This window comes from Podarcis muralis, chromosome 8 (genome assembly GCF_964188315.1).
Source record: "Podarcis muralis chromosome 8, rPodMur119.hap1.1, whole genome shotgun sequence".
In the NCBI taxonomy this organism is placed as follows: domain Eukaryota; kingdom Metazoa; phylum Chordata; class Lepidosauria; order Squamata; family Lacertidae; genus Podarcis; species Podarcis muralis.
In genome coordinates this window covers 29,600,077-29,622,984 of record NC_135662.1, presented here as the reverse complement: position 1 = coordinate 29,622,984, position 22,908 = coordinate 29,600,077, and the positions used below count along the sequence as shown (strand labels likewise).

General features: G+C 43.4%; 1 protein-coding gene across 1 annotated transcript; it reads left to right on the top strand.

Moving 5' to 3' along the window:
* The first annotated feature begins 5,383 nt into the window (after nucleotides 1-5,383).
* On the top strand, nucleotides 5,384-11,111 carry MRPL53 (mitochondrial ribosomal protein L53). The gene is made up of 3 exons (XM_028736618.2): nucleotides 5,384-5,727; nucleotides 6,933-7,045; nucleotides 10,802-11,111. Exons 1-3 carry the CDS (start codon nucleotides 5,399-5,401, stop codon nucleotides 10,927-10,929), a joined length of 570 nt encoding a protein of 189 aa, XP_028592451.2. The 5' UTR covers nucleotides 5,384-5,398; the 3' UTR covers nucleotides 10,930-11,111.
* The last annotated feature ends 11,797 nt before the right edge of the window (nucleotides 11,112-22,908 follow it).

The window sequence follows — 22,908 nt, the reverse complement described above, 5'->3', positions numbered from 1 at the left end:
AGGTAATATTTCTGGGTTAGTGGAGTCTGTAACCTGAAGTGTATGTAACCCGAGGTACTACTGTACTCTGAAACTTGGGTCTTCAACTGGGATCACTCTCCTTACCGTCTGTGAACACAGGAAGCTGGCTTTATCATTGTCCTATCTTGCTTGTGTTTACTAGGAGGGGATTAGGAGGGGCTTTATTGGGCTTTCGGACAGGAGTCTCTTACAGCCCTACCAGGAGACGCAATGGATCAAACCTACATTCAAAGATGATGCTTTGCCATGGAGCTACGGCCCTGTGCCCATTAATCAAGTGCACATAGAAAGGCTTGCTTGGAGTGTGTAACACAGCTGTGGCATTTCCCCTGAAATCACGCGAAAAGGAGGAAAGGAAGAAAATCAATTATCGTAAGAATTCAGAAGCATTTTAAAGCTCTTGCATTCTGGAAAACACCATGGAGTGAATTTATTGCTCACTTCCCAACGTTCCATGGACCAAAGACTTTGGAATCCATGCTCATGCCAGGAGCACATTTTTGAAAGTGCTGCATACCAAAAAGAAAGTCATCATCATTTCCAGAATTTCTCTGCCATTATGCCTTTTGGAATCCTGCACTCGCAGACCACAGAATACTGGAACAGGCAGCCTGATCACTGATTTGCAAGCAAGTCCGTCTGTGTTCAGCTCACCATCCAATGTGCCTAGCACTGCAGCCTCACAACTTTGCTAACTGCTGAGTGCAACTTCCTTAATGCAATCATTGCTCACTAAAGTGCTTTCTTCTAAAGTTCCAAATTCCAATTCCTTGATTTAGAGCAGTCCATGTATCTAAATATATAACATTTAGCAGCACTGATACCAAAGTACAGCTTAAGGGGATGAAAAACAACAAAAATAAGGCAATATTCTTCTTACTTTGTTGTAGAATCTATGATTAGGAAATATTTTGCCCGACTGTGATGCTGAGAATTTCTAGAACTCAGGGGAAAGGGCAAATAAGGCACATGGGCATTTCTAACTGATTAGAATATGTGAAGCTGCCCATATACCAAGTGAGAGCTTTGATCTAGCTCAGTATTATTCTCACTGACTTGTTTTCTGACGCCATCAGGAGATCTCACCTGAATTCATAACTTTTGGGCCATGTCTCGCCTTGCCTCTTTGCACCTTGGAGTCCCAAGGTGACATATTATTCAGAGAAGGGCCAAGCAAGGTCATAAATAAGTAATATCAAATGATACATCTCAGGCCAGAGAGACACACTTGTAACGCAACTCGTCATCAACAGAACCGGCAACAAGCAGCAGGGCAACAATTTAGCGAAATGAAAAATGGGAGACTGGAAGCAAGCATAAAGCAAAATCAATTCTCAGTGTTGCAGGGACACAAAAACGTTCCCAAACACGTCAGTCTCACTCTTCTTAAGCGTAGTAGATTAATTAACCAGACCTGAGAGAAAAGTAAGGCAGCAATGCCAAGAAAAGATGTTCTCAAAGATATAATAAGACAGGCTGGGATTTAATATAAAAAAGCCCTGGCTCTTTACCTGACATGGGCGTGTGAAACAATTATGAAGATTTATTAATTGCAGCATCACACTTCACCTGTGGAGTTCTGAAAGAAAAAGAAAGTGCAAAACCAGGAAAGAGGACCACAGGTCTTCAGTGGGACACACCTGCACACACAAGCAAGATTGTCAGTGGAACGGCAACTCTCCATAAAAAGGGATGGGGGAAATGTAGTCTGAGGACTGTTCTATTTCATAAATGGGAACCTTAAGGCCTACACCAGGGGTGCTATCCCAATGTTGTTAGACTACAACTTCCCATAATCCTTGGCCACGGCCAATGCTGACTGGGGCTTATTGGAGTTCAGAGCATCTTTATTTTTTATTTATTCAAACAATTTATATGCCACTCAGCTGCAATAGTCTCTAAGCAGTTTAGGTAAAGGTAAAGGTACCCCTGCCCGTACGGGCCAGTCTTGCCAGACTCTAGGGTTGTGTGCTCATCTCACTCTATAGGCCGGGAGGCAGCGCTGTCCGCAGACACTTCCGGGTCACGTGGCCAGCGTGACAAGCTGCATCTGGTGAGCCAGAGCCGCACACGGAACGCCGTTTACCTTCCTGCTGGTAAGCGGTCCCTATTTATCTACTTGCACCCAAAGGTGCTTTCGAACTGCTAGGTTGGCAGGCGCTGGGACCGAACGACGGGAGTGCACCCCGCCGCGGGGATTCGAACCGCCAACCTTTCAATTGGCAAGTCCTAGGCGCTGAGGCTTTAACCCACAGCGCCACCCGTTTACAAAGGTACAATAAAGAAAACAGTCAAAACTTTTAACAAAATCAAGCATCAGTTAAAATATCTGCTAGAATAAAAAAGTATTTAGTAGGTGTCAGAAGTTCAGGAGGGGAGAGGGCATGTCTGAATTAAACTGGGAGTTCCTTAAAATAGGGTCCACAACACTACATGCACAGCTTCTGGTGAATTTTGTGGCCATCCCTGTTTTACTTGTATGCTGGCTACCCTGCTCCAGACACCTCAGAACCAGGTTATCTGATTAACAGGTTAATTTATTAACAGACCACCTTCTCTCGTCTAAGTCCTCCAGGTCACTGCAATCTACTGGGGATGCAGTAAATGACTTTGTAAATAATAAATGCTCTAGAGAGATTACAGCTTCCCATCTCAGATGCATTTTTTATCTATTTAATTATTTGTCCTCCTTAAAAAATAATAATTCTGCCTTTCAGAATAAAATCTCAGAAAGCTGCTGCTTTTATGTATTGTGGTGATCAATTGTATTATTTTTTATTCTACAATACCTAGTACAACATCCACTGGTTTTTTTGGGGGGGGGATGACAATAATTGCAATAGGTCATATACAATATTCAGGAAGGAAAGTCTGTAAAGCTTTTCTCACTCAGAAATGCCCCCTGCTCCAATAAACAAAAACTACTGAAGTACATTGAGCCATTGTTTTAATAACTTGTGGAGGAGTAGCCATGTTAATCTGCTATAGCAAGAAAAGCCAATAGATTTAATGTGGCCTAAACTATCATGATCTAGAGTCACTTCATACACCTGATTAAGTAGGCTCTAACACCAAGGTTGCAAATTTGATCCCCATAAGGGACAGCTGCATATTCCTGAATTTCAGGCCATTGGACTAGATGATCCTCAGGGTCCCTTCCAACTCTATGTTTCTATGATACAGTCCAAGGAAGTTTGTCACAATAAAGCTATGCATCATAAGAGCCTTCACCATTTAGCAAATACATGTAAAGTGGGTCTTCTGCCATCTTGTGGCAGAAGGGTTACATGTGTTCAATAGATGCTCATCTATTTCAACTGGAGCCATTGCTTAGTAAGTTCAGAGTGCAGGGGGTTTGGTTTTTTTTTGGTGGTACAAGCAGCTGTGGTACATGATTCCAAAGCTGACCCCAGGATCCTTTGCAGTGAAATAAACCATTGGTCTTCCAATGGTGGGTCAGGACTCACTATCGGGCCATGGCCTTGTCTAAGGCAGGTTAAAACAAGCCACACTGCCACCATACAACATATATTGTAGAAAATGAAGAAATGAGTCCACAATTGCACATAGGGGTTAAAGGTGGGTCCCAGGTCTTAAGAAGTTGAAGACTGCTATAATATAGGATGATGGAGCACAGCTCACAATCCAACAGTTGCCCAATTTGCACAGTTCCTCACACAGTCCAAGAGCTGCTCAGACTGGTTTACTCTGGGACTTTGGAGGCAGTCCTGGCATCCATTATTTGCAATGTGTGCTGCTACCTCAAGTGACTGCTTACATACAATTAGAAGTGCCCTGATTTTTATTTTTATTTTTACAAAAAGCTTTCTGGCAAAATGGTAGCATACATATTATTATTTTGTTAAAACCCACCCAAGTATCCATGTTTTCATTCATCAAAGCCTGTCTATCCTCCCTTTTTCATAGAAATGTACTGACTTTTTTTTTTTTTTTGCATATTAGCTATTTTCCAAATCCTTAAAAACCAATTATGTTTTCTAGGCATTTATGACTATGGCTGTATACACTTCTGATGCTATGACAGCAATAAACACTGTACAAATCCCAGTTCAGCCACTTAAATTTGTTCTCTATTATAATCCTCAATGTGACTCCTGGGGATTAAGTCTCATGGAACTCGGTGGATTTACATTTGAGTAAACTTGTTTAGGAATGCACACAAGCTTCAATAACACTACCATTAGGTCTACAAGAAACCTGATACAGTGGTACCTCGGGTTAAGTACTTAATTTGTTCTGTTCTTAACCTGAAACTGTTCTTAACCTGAAGCACCACTTTAGCTAATGGGGCCTCCTGCTGCCGCCGCGCCGCCGGAGCACGATTTCTGTTCTCATCCTGAAGCAAAGTTCTTAACCTGAAGCACTATTTCTGGATTAGTCTGTAACCTGAAGCGTATGTAACCTGAGGTACCACTGTAGGTAGATAGGTTTGCCCTGAAGAACACCACCCTCCATACTAGTCCACAAAAGTTTATATATTGATAAAATTGTCAGATTTCAACAATTTTGTTGGTTTTTTGCTGCAATGGACAAACAAATCTACCCCTCTGGAAATGACAACCTATTAGTGTTTGTGGATTTTGTTTTTTTAAAAGAAAAGTTCTTCATCCCCCCTCTTCCCAGGGGAAGAGCTGATTCGGCTGATTTGAGGTGAAGAAAAAGATGCCCCACCACCACTCCCGTCCCATTTGATGTACAAGTTGGCTAGAATAGCTGAAACCTATCAATACTGGAGGGCATCCTGCTCTAACAGTGGCCAACCAGATGCCTGTGGGAAACTGCAAAAGCAGGATTCGAGCACAAGAGCACTCATCCCTCCCATGGCTTCCAGAAACTGGTACTGTATTAATATTGTTTTATTTTATTTATTAATTTTGTATCCCACCCTTCATTCGGAGAGCTCAAGCATGGGGTTGGCCACTGAGAGAGCAAGATGCCGAGCTAGATGCGCCAGTACGTTTTTATTTTCTTAGCTTCACAGGTGAGAAACTCTGCAGTGTATGGTCTTCGCTCACCTGCTGATTCCAGTTACAGATGGGTAGCTGTGTTGGTCTGCCATAGTCAAAACAAAAAAAATTCCTTCCAGTAGCACCTTAAAGACCAACTAAGTTAGTTCTTGGTATGAGCTTTCGTGTGCATGCACACGAAAGCTCATACCAAGAACTAACTTAGTTGGTCTTTAAGGTGCTACTGGAAGGAATTTTTTTTTTTTCTGCTGATTCCAGGTGAGAGAACTCCAAGAAGTAAGGATCACAGCGTGCAAACCAGGTATAAAAACTTCTGATCAGCAGGGCTTTCCTTATGTCATGATGCTCCCTTGACCCCGCTCTTTAAAGTTTTTTCTCAAAGAACCGAAATGCCAATTCTGGGCTATCCCGGCGCAACAAAGAGCGAAGTTCAACAGCATTCCCACGGGATGGCACAAGCCCAGAGCTGCTTGACTACATTTCCCGGCAGGCTGCGCGCGCGGGGCGGAGCCCTCGTGCTGAACGCGGCGAGAGGGTTTCTGGGAACTGTAGTCCTTCCGGTCGCTCAGAGGGCAAGGCGCTCGCTCTTACCGATCCTACCGGAGGGAGGGAGGAAAATGTCGTTCGTGGTGCCGAAAAGGGCGGGGGTGACGCTCAAGCAGGTGAAGAGCGTCTTGGTCGCCTTCTGCCCCTTCGAGTCCAACGTGGAGAGCACCAGGTGAGGAGAGGCCACGGGGTTGGGATCCACTGGATTCGAAACAGGACTCCCCACCCCCGGACCTATTCATCCCAGGGCACTGATGGGCAAGCCATGCACACAACCTGCACGAAATACACGTGGCATCGTAGGCACGTTTTGCCCATTCTGATTGTAGAATCTGGCTCCCAATGCTGGGCTGCGGTTCTTTAGCACTGGGGGTGCAAAGTACTTCATGGGCTGAGAATGGGCCCTAGCTTGATTTTTTAAAAAATAAACAATTAGCAGGACTCATTTATTTCTGACCGTTTTGCTGCTGTGCCTTTGCCCTACTGCATGGCAGGCAGTAATTCAGCTGGTGTAGGATAGGGCCTTTTCTCGTAAGCAATGCAGGGAGGAGAGAAAGAGAACTGTTCTGTTGAATTTCTACCTGAGATCATGCATAGCTTATACAAAAAACAAACAAAAACAAACCCTGCCATGCCACTCCTAAATTATTGTTAGACCTAACGTAAGTATGATGTTGGGCATGGAAGGTAAACTTTTGTACCCTGTGCTACTCCGATTCTGCAGTGTTGGCATGCTAGTATCCGACTCCTCCACTCTATGCCCCAGCCCAGGCTCTTAATGCTTGGTATGTTAACTCTGAACATGCATTTTTAACAAGGTGCATGCTTGATAATGCTATACAGATATGTTTCCTTACATGGCTTGCATCCTGATTAAGTCATGTCTAGTACTAATAATCACACTCTACCTTAATCCAAAATGACTGAATTAGATATTTGCCTCCTTCACCCTGAGCTCTTTCAAAAAGGAGGGCAGGATATAAATTCAATAAATAAAATGTAACTAATTCTACACCGGAGTGCTTTGAGCAATTGGTATGGCAAGCTACTAAACTGCAAGGATTTTTTATTTGTTTTTATATGTTTTTGTAACTTGTAAGATTGTATTGCCTGTCTTAATGTTTCAGAGCTTTGCTGTATGTATATTTTGGATTTTGGCAGCTGATATTATTACATTGTTCCACTCTTAATCTTCCTATGAGGTGTTTTGTGGATTGTTGAGATAAAATCTTTAGACTAAAAAAATTGTTCATTGTATTTTATGCTTCTAACTGCTATGTTGTTGATAAAATATGCTCTGATGATGCTATAGCCTGTCGGCTAAGCAAATAAAGTCTATTTTTTCATGCTCTGATCTATATTTCTGAACCTTTTCAGAAATTTCCTACAGTGTCTGTATACAAAGAAAGCCTTTTTATCCAACAGCAACTGTGAAGTGAAAACAGATGTAAAACACGATGGGTCTGAACCAGTAATTGACGTCATATTTGGTAAGGAAGCATTCTTGTTTTGTAAACCAAAGCCGAGATGGTCAGCTGGTAGCCTTTGGGCCAGATGAACCCCCTCTAAATAATTTTCTGCTCCCTGGAAGCCTCTCTATTCAAAAAGCTGTCAAGCTGTAAAAAGCTTCCATTATTAATGTGTCATCTCCTTTTTGGATTTTGCATATACAAGCAGGTCCCCCTTTACAAACCCAATGCCTTCCCTGGAAATCGTTCATCAGGCAAGTGTTTGCATAACCGAGTCCACGGTTTCCATTGTTTCCCATGGAAACTTGTCTAATGCAGGATTTGTCTGCTCCCTTTCCCCGCACTCGCCATAATTTCTTCCTGAAATGGCTGCAGCCAATCAGCAAAAGAGAGGCAAAGGGGGAAAAATGGATTTTCCCGATCTCTCTCACTGTCTGATTTGTCAAATTTTTCCTGCACTCTGACTTGTCTGCTCTCACTCCCCTGCCCAAAAGTGGCTACAGCTGACCAAGCAGGAAAAAACCCAAGGAAGCTGGATGTTCAGATAAGTGAATCTGCGGAGCATTTAGCAAGGCTTTGGCATAATTCTGCAAACATTATTATGGAACTGACCACTCTCAGTTCCTAAAACTACAGAGGCTAGCCATCCCTGTCCTAAAGAAGTTGGGGATCTTCTGTGGCTTTCAAATTCAGAAAAAAATTTACAGTGGTACCTCGGGTTACATACACTTCAGGTTACAGACTCCGCTAACCCATAAATAGTACCTCGAGTTAAAAACTTTGTTTCAGGATGAGAACAGAAATCGTGCTCCGGCAGCACGGCGACAGCAGGAGGCCCCATTAGCTAAAGTGGTGCTTCAGGTTAAGAACAGTTTCAGGTTAAGAGTGGACCTCCAGAATGAATTAAGTACTTAACCCGAGGTACCACTGTACTTATTTTACTTGTGGGATCTTAATGGAAGAAGAATTCAACATTTTACCCAGCGTTTTGGACTATTTATGCCTCTTGCCTCAAATGCCTTTACTTGAAAACCTCTTTATTTTATTTTAACCATCTCTGTTGCTATTCTAGGAAGTACCTCTGTTGTGTAAATACATTGGCTTGGTGTAAATACATTTCCCTTGCTTTCCGTAAATTCCTACCCCACTCCTTAAGCAGTGCTGGATGGCAAGAACTCATTTCCGCAGGTTGCTTCTGGCAGCAAGGTTGTAACAAAGTTTGGAACTACTATCTGCCGTATCTCTGCATTGTCAGTTAAGCCAGGAAGATAAAAAGAACTGAGAAAAGTAAACTTCTAATGGCAGTGTGCTTTGACTCCACTAGATGGCTCATGGTAGCTTTTGGAAAAAAACAGTAGCCTCACTGGATGCTGCTCATTCATGATGAACCACAGTAAGCTAGCACATCCATACTATACAGTTAAAGCACATGGCTTCCTTCCAATAATCGTGGGAACTGTAGCTTACTCCTTTCATAGATCAATTCTCAGCACCCTTAACAACCTGCAGGCATCTTTGGGGGAAGCTGTAGGCGCCAAATGTATGGTGATGATGTGATCAAAGCCTGGTTTGCCATCGCATTCAAACCTGACCAGAGTTCTATTACAAATTAAGCTGCTCTAATGGGAAGGTTAGTGTGCAACTACACACCATAAAAAACCACGTCACTGACAGATAGGCATGCAAAGTTAGTTAGGGAGAAGGAGCATTTGACAGGGTTGTAGTTTGCACATTATTATTCTTTGAAATGTGCAGTTCTGCCCTTACATACAATACGTGTCTATTCGAAAGTCCATTGAGTTCAGTGGGGCTTACTCTTAGAAAATTATGTATGCTCTTCACCCCTTTCCAAGACCATTACTTCATGAGCTTTGTGGTCACTGTAGCTGTCCATCTGTAACTTCCATTATCTCAGAGACTTCCATTATCAGAAACAGTGAGAATAGCTTTCAGATAATGGAATATTGGGGCAGCCGATTTCTGTCATTAACTGTCTCACATTATATTTTCAATAAGTATATTTTATTGTTTCAGCCAAAGGCCACGACAAGTACATACTGCAACAAATCAATAAAATAATACTAAGATTTACAGTGTGAAAGCAGTCACCTAAAATATGGGGGGCGGGGGGCAGGAACATAATTAATGAATAAGCTCTACCCCCCCCCTTTAGTTCTGTCTCTGTTCTCTATTCACAAAGTTTGTAGCCCTTAAAACCTGATCACCAGTTTTTCATATGTCCACGATCTTACTTGCAAATTTAGACTATTTTCATGAAAAACACTTGATGCAGACCCAGGGAAAATCCAGAGAACTGCAAGGTGATTTCCATATAGACCATATAGAATCATAGAGTTGGAATAGACCACAAGGGCCATCGAGTCCAACCCCCTGCCAAGCAGGAAACACCATCAGAGCACTCCTGACATATGGTTGTCAAGCCTCTGCTTAAAGACCTCCAAAGAAGGAGACTCCACCCCACTCCTTGGCAGCAAATTCCACTGTTGAACAGCTCTTACTGTCAGGAAGTTCTTCCTAATGTTTAGGTGGAATCTTCTTTCTTGTAGTTTGGATCCATTGCTCCGTGTCCGCTTCTCTGGAGCAGCAGAAAACAACCTTTCTCCCTCCTCTATATGACATCCTTTTATATATTTGAACATGGCTATCATATCACCCCTTAACCTCCTCTTCTCCCTTAGCCGTTCCTCATAAGGCATCGTTTCCAGGCCTTTGACCATTTTGGTTGCCCTCCTTTGGACACGTTCCAGTTTGTCAGTGTCCTTCTTGAACTGTGGTGCCCAGAACTGGACACAGTACTCCAGGTGAGGTCTGACACAGAATACAGTGGCACTATTACTTCCCTTGATCTAGATGCTATACTCCTATTGATGCAGCCCAGAATTGCATTGGCTTTTTTAGCTGCTGCGTCACACTGTTGGCTCATGTCAAGTTTGTGGTCAACCAAGACTCCTAGATCCTTTTCACATGTACTGCTCTCAAGCCAGGTGTCCCCCATCTTGTATTTGTGCCTCTCATTTTTTTTGCCCAAGTGCAATACTTTACATTTCTCCCTGTTAAAGTTCATCTTGTTTGTTTTGTCCCAGTTCTCTAATCTGTCAAGGTCGTTTTGAAGTGTGATCCTGTCCTCTGGGGTATTAGCCACCCCTCCCAGTTTGGTGTCATCTGCAAATTTGATCAGGATGCCCTTGAGTCCATCATCCAAGTCGTTGATAAAGATGTTGAATAAGACCGGGCCCAAGACAGAACCCTGTGGCACCCCACTAGTCACTCTTCTCCAGGATGAAGAGGAACCATTGATGAGCACCCTTTGGGTTTGGTCAGTCAGCCAGTTACAAATACACTGAGTGGATATAGAAGGGATCCACATTCCTATAGCATCTCCACCCCAGATAAATCACTCGGGAGAGTCTGTGCACTTCTGGTGAGCAAATGTCAAAAAGCAGGAGAGCGCCAATGTTTGCTGCTTTGAGTCCTGTCAAGGTTCTTTAGGTGTAGACTTGGGAGTTCTGTGGCGCCAGCCAAGTTCTCTCACTACTCCGTTTTGAAGGGCATGGTACAAAGAATGATCTGCAGCCATATATATGTACACACACAGTATACATATGTAGTACTTGTGGCGTTTTAATACACCTGTAATGTTGCTTTCTAAAAATCTGGAACATTTAACCAAGAATATTCATCTGATGTTGTCATGTAGAACTTGGGCAATTGCTTTTTGTTTTCCTTCTGTTCTAAACTATGTTAATTCTTTTGCAGCTGACGGTGACAGACTGATCATGAAAGGAGCCAACTTAACCATTAGAGAAATGCTAAATGCCTTCAACTCTAGGTGTGAAGCCAAAGAGAATATGGCACAAGAGAAGGCTCAGAAAAAGAGTGCCTGAAAGTCAACCAAGGAACAGTTAAGATGTTTCATATGAACTCGTGAACTGGTGCAACTTCTTCCCTTGGAATGAAAGCCAGGACTTTACCAAGGTGGATACAGACAGAATGCAGATTGGTCATGATAAATTGCTGAATGATGTCTTTGACTTTTTCTTTAAAGATAAAACTCCATGCAAAAGAATTGATTATGCAGTAGTCTCATGTGTTATTTGTGTTATTCAGATTTCTTGGGGCAAGGGGTTTAAGATTGATAAAATTAGCTATGAGACAGTGGACTTTTGTTGTAGTAGATAGGAATTGTAGTAGCCTTTTCCTGACATTTTGTTGTCGCTAAGAAAATTAGTTTCCTTCAAGACTCCTACAGCTATAGCAGAGAATGTATTTTGTTTCCATTGAGCGAAATCTCTTTCAGGACCAAAAGGGAGTAATTGCACAATTTGCAGAGGGATTAATTTTAGGTAAAGCAATAAAGGTATGTAGAGCAATCAAGAGTCAGGCTGGGCAGCAGTATGACCTGACAGGACCCACCAACACGCCCCCCCCCCAATTGTTCATGCCAACCAGGGCAGAAGGCAGGGAAACAGGAAGAAACCTGAACCTGGCATAGCAATCAGACTCAAGATTGGGCCCAATTCTGTCAAGGGGCAGCAACGGAGCTGGATCAGGACTTTCTGCAGGCTGCTGACAGCGTTACCTCCACCTACCTGAACCTTTGGACAGGATGGGGTGCTTCACACCTGCAGAGCTGCTGGGGGCTGGAAAGAGGTAGATTTACCCCATTCTCCCCACTCACCCAGTGTGACAGTTTTGGGGCCTGGATTGTGCCCTGATTATTCTTTCTGCATACATCACAACCAATTTTGCTAGAGCGACTGTCCACAAAGCCAAGAGTCACTACTTATTTAGGGTATTTTGAAAATACTGTATAGGCACAATTCTGCAGCTTCAGAAAATTCGGTCACATGGAAGTGTTTGGCCATTCCAAAAAAATAATAATAATGGTGTGTTCTTTGGTTGCTTTTTTTCTTTTAAGGGATCACAATGTAAAGCTAAATTGATTCGTACAGTTTTCACAGCATTATACAGCTCAGTGAAAAAATATTTAGAGGAAGAAAATTGCATGGAATTGGAGAACTGCCAAACTCAGGTTCAAAATACTACCTGGCCTGGTAATCTCTGCCCCACAGTGTGTGCATGCATGAGAGTGTTTTGGCTTCTGCCAAGAGCAGGAGCGGGGAGCTGTTTTCTGCCAGAGGGTTGTAGTTCCCCTCTGGAAAGTTCCATGGGATAGTGGTGGGTGGGGCCAGAAGCAAAAGTGGGAGGAGCAACAAATGTAAACACTGCTTTTCGTTCTGTTAGCTAACTTCTACACAGACACCTCTCTTCTCCATCCAGGCAAGCAAAAGGCATTATTGGTATTCAAGGACACATTCCAGCTAAGGAGAAACACTCAAGGAGGGTGTGAAGCAAGGCTGGTGAAGACTGTTGCCTTTGCAGAGTGTAATTTGTGGAGAGAATGTAGAGGGTCAGAGAGAGAGAGATTGCTTAGAGGGTCACATTTGACCCCTGGACCTCCTGATTTCCTCTGATAGCCTACAGGTAAAATACAGGAAATGGTTGAGATTTGAGCCTGTGTATATGCCCCTTGAAAAATTGCAAGCATACGGGGTTCAAGTGCTTCCCAGTCTCTTCCTCTGATTCTGTTATAGTAGGGCAAATATCTTATTTGCACCTCCCTGTTTTAGGCATCTTGTTCCGCCTCTGATCACTTGTGCTCACCTGGCCTTAGTATCCTCCTTTTTCTGTTCATTTGCTTTCCCTACACTAGTAAATTAGGACAAAGAAATGACGTTGTGTTTCTGAAAGACGAGGTTTGCTCAACTTCTTAAAAGTTCTTTATAAAGCTTGACAGTTGACTTTTCTACATCAGCTTTAAACGACTGCAAAGTGTTGCAGCAAACTCATTGTGCAATACGTAACTAAATAGGGCAAGAATTTTTGGGATTTGGCAAGCACACACTGGCAAACCCCAGTGACTGGGTTTGGGGGCAAGAAAAAAAATAGTAAACAACAAAGCAGAGAAATTAGACTAGGTATTACAGCCATGAGGTCTGCTTTACAGAGAGTTGAGAGGGATCTTGCCATACAAAATGCTTTCATAAGATTTTCAATGACCTGTTATACATAATTATAATGGGTTATGGTGGATTCCAAACCTAACCCTATCCATACATACAAACAAACAAACTACCTGCCAGTTGCCAGTACCCCTTTTGGGGGAAGTTGAGAGGGTAGTGGCAGCACAACTGCTGGCACTCTTGAATAACACCAATGTTCCTGACCCTTTTTAATCTGGGTTGAGGCCTGGTTTGGAGACCAAATCGGCTCTGGACTGATAACTTTCATTGGGAGGGAGATGGAAGGGGGAGTTGATTCTCCCACACGGTGTCCTATTGGATCGGCTTTGAGAGCTGAGAGTGAACAGGGCAATGTGTTATACCTACATGGAGGAGCAAGAGGGCGATTGATTGCCTTTTGACCCTCTGTGAGTTGCAGGGCACCACTTTGTCCCGAGTGCTATCCAATAGCTGTATGAAACTGCTGGGTTCACAGCTTTGGAGCAGAGTGTCATCAGTATGCAGTTTACACAGCTCTATTCTCCGTAGCATCTGAAGCAAAAGGTGATGTGCAGATCCTGCACTAGTGCCTAAACTCAGTAATGAGCTGGATGACAGCCAATAAGCTGAAGCTGAATCCCAGCAAGACAGAGACCTTGTGGGTGAGAGGTTCCCCATTCCAGAAAATGGGTCAGTTGTCTGTTTTGCATGAGGCAAAAGCAAGTGTGTAGCTTGGAGGTACAGTGCTTAGAGACTTAAGGGTGACCTGCTGCCAGTCAATACTGAAAGACTGTCATGTGAGTTTGTATAAAGCAGTTTCCAATACTCCTAACCAATGCCAGCTGTTGGGACACCTCCAGTTTTCTGGTAAACAGCATTGTGAAGACAAGGGACTGGTTCTGTCGCTCCGCCACACTACTGAATCTGAGCTGAGTTATTATCGCAATAGTATGTTTCTTGGATTAGCAGCCTCTCTGGAGGAATGGCAGAGGTCGAAGATTTCTTGGGAAACTTGTGACATTCATGTCAAACTGGCAAGGAAGATTTGGGAAAACACAGTAAAAGGTTCAAGTGCACAGTAACTATCTTTGCAATGACACTGGACTCTTCAAACGCCAGTCTTTAAATAAATTGATTTTCAAAAGTACAGAAATATGAATACAACCCACCCCGCCCCCAGAAACGAGAAAGCAAAAGGTAAAGCTACAAAGCAAAGTAAAAAAATATTTATGAATCTGATCTTTCTACAGGTTCGTAGTTTACTGCTTATGACATTTATTGTTTCAATTTCCAATAAACCGTCTAGGATAAGGAACTACTCTCAACTCCACAAAAAGCAGGAGAAAACATGCTTGCTTCAAGTGACAGCCCTTGAGATATTTGAAGATGGTTATCATATCTCTTCCCAGTCTCTTCCTTTTCTAGGCTAAACATACCCAAATCCCTCAGTATCATGCTGGGAGTTTTCAAAACACCTATCGGCCGAGGTAAACTTGATAAAATTAAACCATACTGAACAGAATGTTTTGGGGGAGCTTTGTACATAAGCAAGTGGACCCTTTGTGCCAGCTTCTCTGACATTCCTAAGAACTCCTGGATCCTCTGCTATTGCTTGAGGTTCTGGTGGCACCAGAGGTGCAAGTATGCTTTAAAAATGCAAGAGATTTTTACAGGTTTGTAATGCCACCTATAGATAGATTTTAGCATTGCTCCCCAGATCTGGGCAGATATGGAGAGTGTTGGTTAGGGATGGCTGAATACATCCATTTTGGTGTCTCATGTTTCCAAATTTAAGCTTAGTTCTCCACATTTCCACAGCAGTTTGGAATGTATTGGTTTTTTTTAAGCCCTCCTGAAAATGCATCAGCATTATACTCTGAATGTCTCCTCATATAACGTTGTTAGGGAATTTCATAGAATCATAGAATCATAGAGTTGGAATAGACTACAAGGGCCATCGAGTCCAACCCCCTGCCAAGCAGGAAACACCATCAGAGCACTCCTGACATATGGTTGTCAAGCCTCTGCTTAAAGACCTCCAAAGAAGGAGACTCCACCACACTCCTTGGCAGCAAATTCCACTGTCGAACAGCTCTTACTGTCAGGAAGTTCTTCCTAATGTTTAGGTGGAATCTTCTTTCTTGTAGTTTGGATCCATTGCTCCGTGTCCGCTTCTCTGGAGCAGCAGAAAACAACTTTTCTCCCTCCTCTATATGACATTCTTTTATATATTTGAACATGGCTATCATATCACCCCTTAACCTCCTCTTCTCCAGGCTAAACATGCCCAGCTCCCTTAGCCGTTCCTCATAAGGCATCGTTTCCAGGCCTTTGACCATTTTGGTTGCCCTCCTCTGGACACGTTCTAGTTTGTCAGTGTCCTTCTTGAACTGTGGTGCCCAGAACTGGACACAGTACTCCAGGTGAGGTCTGACCAGAGCAGAATACAGTGGCACTATTACTTCCCTTGATCTAGATGCTATACTCCTATTGATGCAGCCCAGAATTGCATTGGCTTTTTTAGCTGCCGCGTCACACTGTTGGCTCATGTCAAGTTTGTGGTCAACCAAGACTCCTAGATCCTTTTCACATGTACTGCTCTCAAGCCAGGTGTCCCCCATCTTGTATTTGTGCCTCTCATTTTTTTTTTGCCCAAGTGTGTATAAATCTCTCCCCCCTCATTTGCCACCTGTTGAGATGGGTATCTTGCCATTGCTTACAACTAGCTTTTATTTCCATAGCCTTCAATGCATTATCTTTTAAAAGCATGTCTTCCTTTGGAACAGGCTGGTGCTCATGCATGTTTATTCAGAAGGAAGTCCTACTGAGTTCTCTGGGATGTCTTAGAAGTGTGTATTTAGAACTGCAAACCCAAATAGTTTTAAATCCAAGTAATTTGACTTAAGTGGGTAGAAAACTGAGCACATATTTTCTCAGTAAGATCTAATATTTTTTGAATGCAGCTGTGTAAACTCCTTCCTACTTACTGAGAAAACAAAGAATAATTTAAGAGGTCCAAGTTTAATATTTTGAAGATGCCCTGGTAACAATAAATGGGCCAAAGGATAGCATTTCATCACAAAGGACATCAAAGCCTTTGTTACAGTAATCTGAAGTGAAGCTATCAAGAGGACCACCTAGAATGTGTAGCCTGGCTTTCTTCCTGGGCATCTCCCTCTCATAAGGGGACAGGTAAGGCTTTCTGGAAACCAGGTATTATGAGGAACAGTTGGCAGAGCTCGGTGTGTTTTAGCATGGAGGAGAATGGGAGATGCAATGACTGTCTTCCAACATCTAAAGGGTGGTCATGTAGTTGGAGCAGACTTATTCTTTCTTGCCTCAGAGGACAAAATTAGACCCAATGAGTGGGAAATGTAAGGAAGCAAATATAGGCAAAGCATTAGTTCAAGTAAGAGCTGTTCAAAACCTGTAAGAAAGCAGATCTTATATGATCACTAGGAATCTGACATTTGAATCTAATAATCTGTCATGTGTTCAGTGCTTTACATGCAGTATCTAGCTGTGATCCTTACAACAATCCTGTAAGTCAGTATTACTATGCCCATAGTTCAGAGGCAGAGAGATACTGACTTGCCCAAGAGCACCTACTGATTTGTGGCAGAGGCAAGGTGTGAGCGGAGGACACTCTGATCCATAGCTCAGCCTCACTGCCACCATGCTAAACCTGCTCCTATCAGATTGGAAGGGCACCCAAGTGCCTCCCACATGCAGTGCAGAGGCATTTTTAATAACTGTTTTGAATGCACTAATAACAGGGATCACCAGCCATTATGATGTTGAAAGCATTCCACCCTTGATGTAGCCGGACTGGCAAGAAATGTCCCAGTGACCACATTTGGACTGATCTTGTCGCCAGTTGGCGCTGCTTCACGGACCTTCTTCATGACCCAATTGCATGTGAAATGTGGAATGTAAGGGAAAGTCTTTTCACTCAATGATAAGCGAGCTTGCAGAACGAGTACGGTCATAGTACGTGACTTGTTGCTGGGATTTGTGGACCTCTTATCTTGCCTTGTTTGTGGTCAGCTGTTACTCCCTAGGTTTCTAAACTGCAGGGAAGGGCCACCTGGGGAGTAGGAGGGATGGGTGCAAGGAGATTGTTAGTGCCAGGATTTGGGGGTAACCTGCCATGGCAAGATGGATAGGTATTGCCCTCTCTCCATACTCCCCCAGGAGCAGGAGGCCATGTTTGCAAGCAATGGGTTGAGGAAGAAGCTTCTTGGCTAATATCTTAGAGATTCCTGCAATTGCAGGGGGTTGGATTGGTAAGCCTTGGGGTCCCTTCCAACTCTACAATTCTAGGATGTAGGCCTGGGTGATCTATCCAGATATGTGGGGGCAGACTGCGATGACAGCTTCACTCAGCGGTGTATCGCTGGTGAAACCATCACCACTCTTGACAAGGAGAGCCTGGTCAGGGAGCCCCATCTCTCCTGCGTGCGAGTGGCAGAGGACTCAGGCCTGGCTTTGCTGGCCAGCGGCGCCTGGCCAAGGGGCCTTGGGGCTCGCTCAACTGGGGGCAGGAGCCCAGACAGAGGCAGGGGGGGGCATATGGGCCACTTGGCCTGGGCCTCTGATTCCAAAGGGGACCTCGGTCAGCATGCATTCCCTGTGTATTTTTTAAAAAGCACTATTGTATATCTATGTTTTCCATTTTGTCCTTATATGCAGATACGGTTCAAGCCTTGAAATAAAATTATTTGTCAGCATAACTTTTGTGAAAATTATTTATATACTTACTTATTTATAAGACTTCAGTTATCCCCAGGGTAAAAAAAAGGGGGGGCACATTATCTACCTGGCCCGGGCCTGTGCCTGGCTTTGCAAGGCCCTGGACAGGAGCCTTTCCACCTGCCCCCCGGCTGAGCAGCAGGCTGGAGCCAGCTGTATTGGCCGCAGCCAGTGAGGCGCTGGGGTAAAAATGCCTCAACTCGCAATATGAGAGCTGTGGCAATTTCACCCGGCATCTGACCGGCTGGGGCCCATGCAGCTTTTTTCAACAATATGGTATATCCAGGAACATGTCCAAGGTACTGACCTGTTGTTTCCAGAGGTGTTCACTCCCACTGAGAACAGTCTGTCTCTGTACCTTCTAGAGTTGACAACTCAGAGCACATTATACATCTGTCCTCAAATTATTCAATTCAATTCCATTCAATTCAATTTATTCAATTCAATTCAATTTATTGGTCAACAACCAGCCCTTCACCACTTCTAAGAGCTGGCCCAGCACATTAATTGCCTCTCCCAATTAAGATAGAATGGGGGGGGGGTGTACAATTTACTCATAGGTGACACTTCATTCCAGCTTTCCTGATGAGAGCTCCTAGTGGTTTCAGAGGCATGTTAAATAGCACGGGCGGCGGGGGGGACGACAGACTACGACAACACACATAAGCAGACAGGTATTTAATTGCCATTTCTACAAATGGATTCAAGTGCAGTGTTAGGATATGTCTACACTTCAAATGTCTATCATATTAACCATTGTGGCTTCTCTATAGGAAACCTTGGAATTGTAGTGAAAGGCCTGGGATTTTTGTTTAGTTTGATTTTTATTGTACTTCATGTGCATCCCTTTTCCTGAAATAATTTACAGGTTCCTAGGACAGAAACCATGACTGTTGTACTGGTTCAGATTTAGGGTTCATCCACACTTCTTGTCCCGTGTCTAGAAAGCATGGGTCCAAATAATTTTGCCTTTGCCCCAACACTTTGTCCCAATTTAGCACTAAATTGGAACAACAATGCGCAGAAAACCCAATTGCCATTTGTGTCAATTCAGTGCTAAACCACAGGATCCGCTGGGGAGAAAGTGGCAGAGCAAACAGAGGTGTGGATAAGCCCTCAATTTAAATTTGTACTTAACATAATGGAATAACCACCCTGTTATAATGATGTTAAGAGTGCATAATTTCTATGCACCAGCATTGTAATTAGACCAGCCTTTCCTAATCTGGTGCCTTCCAGATGTTTTAGACTATAAATCCCATCATTCCTGACCATTAGTCATGTTTCCTGGGGCTGTAATCCAGCAGTATTTGCTGGATGTCAATACCAAGCTTTTAGCTGCTGTGGATACTGCCTGTTTTATGGTTTTAATGCACTGACTTCTATGTAAATTGAATTACACTGTCTGTAAAGCACCCTGGAAGTTTTAATGAAGGGAGACATTTTTTAAAAGGTCTTAAATAAAACAGGTTCATTTGTTTTCATCAATGCACTTTGCTTTGTTTGTTTTGTTCTGAACGGGTTTTGGTTGCCACTATTTAACTCTAGCATTGCTGATCACTTTGTTCATGCATGCTCAGTTCTCAGTCCAACTGGGAGCTGTGCAGACCAGCAGTGGATGTACACTCCCCCCCCCCCTTTTATATAATGACAAGATATTGTGCAACTGGCAACAGATCAGGACAACTGTGAGCACTGCTAAGGATAAAACACATTTTGATAGAGCTGAATGCCCTTGGGATTATGTTAATCAACCTTTATAATGTACATTTTATCTTGAGGAGAAGGTTTTGCTGCAATAGGTAAATCCCAAGTGGATTTACAGCAACATGGCCTAGCACAGTCACGTCTTATATTTTTGGGGGCTAAATATGTCTCTTGATTTTCAAGTCAATGGACTAATATTAGCACTGCTTTCTCTGCTAGGAGCTATTTCACAGAACGAAGCACCAAAAAGGGAAGTTAGTGTGACTTGTAGTCCCTCTTGTCATGTGACAGTCATTGGGTGCACTTTGTCAAGAGTAATATGTTCCTGAACCAAAAGCCTGAAGGACACCAGCAACCCACACAGAACCCTCAAGACAACAGAAGGGTGCAGTTAATAAGATTCATCAGTGCAATTTACCAGAGTGCTGTAGCCTTGCTCTGAGGCACTGTGGATAACTACACTAATGGTTGATTATATTTACTGGAGTACCAGAAAAAGGGGTCCAGGGCGGTTAGCAGTGGTGGACTATCAGCAGCTGTCTGAGGGATGGTGCCCTGCTGTCACCATATGAGATGCTGCTGCATATTATTCCTCCCACCAGAATAAAAGGGAGGTGCTCTTGAGATCAAGGAATCAGGGAGGCAGCCCTAGGGGAAAGTGTTGTAATGATGGACAGTGTCAACTGCTTATACCACTTGGGCAAATAAATATGTGGGCAAAAAAATATGTGGGTCATAGCAAACAAAACATGTTGTTCTCAGTATCGTAATTGCCTTAGAATAATTGGGTCATGGAAGTACCTAGAGGAGAATTAATCCCAAATAGTTCCCTGGCCCTGGATAAAGATATGTGGGTTGTTGAACCAAACAAGAATGATCACAGTGCTATTGAATTCAATGCACACACAAGAGGAAATTTTTCCAAGAAAGTGCAATACAGTGGTACCTCAGGTTACATATGCTTCAGGTTACAGACTCCGCTAACCCAGAAATAGTGCTTCAGGTTAAGAACTTTGCTTCAGGATGAGAACAGAAATCGTGCTCCGGCGGCGCGGCGGCAGCAGGAGGCCCCATTAGCTAAAGTGGTGCTTCAGGTTAAGAACAGTTTCAGGTTAAGTATGGACCTCTGGAACGAATTAAGTACTTAACCCGAGGTACCACTATAATACTGATTTCAAAACAGGAAACTTTTCAGTAATACAAGGAGTTGAAAATGGGAGTCAACAGGCTGAAATCTCTCAAAGAAGTTTGGCGTGTCGGGTTTGTTTGTTTTAAAACAGATTAATAAAACTTTGGCTAGAATATCGCAGCTCAGGAAAGGTACCAAGGTGATACTATAGTAGTTAACGAGAAGAGTCATGGAAGCTATAAAAGGCAAGGAGCTTCCTTTAAAAACATCAAAGCCTTTCCCAAATGAGGTCTACACACACACACACCATACATTTAAAGCACATAGCTTTCTCCCAGAGAATCCTGGGAAGTTTAATTTATGTAGGGTGCTGAGAATTGTAGCTCTGTGAGGGGTAAACTACAGTGTGACGGGAAGTACATAGAGACAAAACCCATGAACTTCACATATACTGATTAGTGTGGCTAGCAATGGTGGTGATTTCCTAGAAAAGAAGTCTTGGAAGTTGTGATGGATTGCTCAAAGGAAATGTCAGTTCAGAGTATAGCAGTTATGAAGAAGGCAATTCCATGCTGTGGATCATTAGGAAGTTTATCCTAGTGCTTATCTGAAATATGCTTCCTTGCAATTTCCAGCCATTGGTTCTTATCCTGCCCTGGAGCAATGGAGAGCAGGCCTTCCACCTTCCATGTGACATTCCTTCAGACATTTGAAGATCACTACCATGTCCATCCACAACATTTTCTTCTCCAAGCTAAGAACGGGGACGCGGGTGGCGCTGTGGGTTAAATCTCAGCGCCTAGGACTTGCCAATCGCATGGTCAGCGGTTTGAATCCCCGCAGCGGGGTGCGCTCCCGTTGCTCGGTCCCAGCGCCTGCCAACCTAGCAGTTCGAAAGCACCCCCGGGTGCAAGTAGATAAATAGGGACCGCTTACCAGCGGGAAGGTAAACGGCGTTTCTGTGTGTGTGGCTCTGGCTCGCCAGAGCAGCTTCGTCACGCTGGCCACGTGACCCGGAAGTGTCTGCGGACAGCGCTGGCTCCCGGCCTATAGAGTGAGATGAGCGCACAACCCCAGAGTCTGTCAAGACTGGCCCATACAGGCAGGGGTACCTTTACCTTTACCTTTGTACTTACCATGTCCATCCACAACATTTTCTTCTCCAACTAAGAATACCTAGCTCTGTCTGTTTTCCTCACTGGGCTGCTGATTACATTTACAGTGAATCAAAAGTAGCTGTCGTAAGAATACCTTGTTTCAAATATTTTTGCCATTTCTGCCAGTTGAAACACAGCGTGGCTGTAAAGGAGTGACGCAATCTGTGAGATGAATGGTTGCCACATATGGCCAAGGCCTTTTCTTTCTGAATAGCTGCCTTGGTCAAGTCAGGTGAAGATGATTGCACATCCAGAAGATTCTGAAGAAGCCTGACTAATTTCCATTGAGTCATTAGGGCAGGGCAAGGAACAAAGCTCTGATGCAAGTTTATTGTAGCTTTGAACAGTGCAATTCCCCCTCTCCCCTTTTAGCGTCTTTTAAAGAAAACATTTCCAGTTGCCTTTTATCACATTAGCAGACTACTTTCTGTGACTACAGGTGGAACTGTAGGTGGCAACAGCAGTTCAAGAGAAAAGCAAGAGTGAACCCTAATCTGGAGTTTATTGCACTTTGTACTGTTTTGTAAATTAACATAAAATACCAGAAAGTTTATGTTCACCTTGTTGATAGGAGTGACTCAAAAATTACAGGGAAAGCACAGCACAAGTGTAGCAGGCACAGGATCCAACCACAAATCTCTAGAACTCTGTGGAATTTACTCAAAGCATCCTTTTACATTTTTAATCTCTACTCCCTTTAGAACAATTAGAAGGAACCACATGCCCGTTACTTTACTTCACAAATGGTGGAGCAAGGCAGAGGTGCTTATAAAAACATAGTACATTTTCAGCAAAACAATCCGATCTGGATTCATAATTGCACAGCAGCTGGCAGCAGCAGACTATGGCCACATTCACACCATACATTTAAAGCCCTATAATACGACTTTCAATGGTTCCCCCAAAGGACTCTGGTAGCTGTAGTTTGTTAATAATAATAATAATAATAATTTATTATTTATACCCCGCCCATCTGGCTGGGCCTCCCCAGCCACTCTGGGCGGCTTCCATAAAAACAAAAAATACAATAAAATATCACATGTTAAAAACTTCCCTGAACAGGGCTGCCTTAAGATGTCTCTTGAATGTCAGGTAGTTATTTATCACTTTGACATC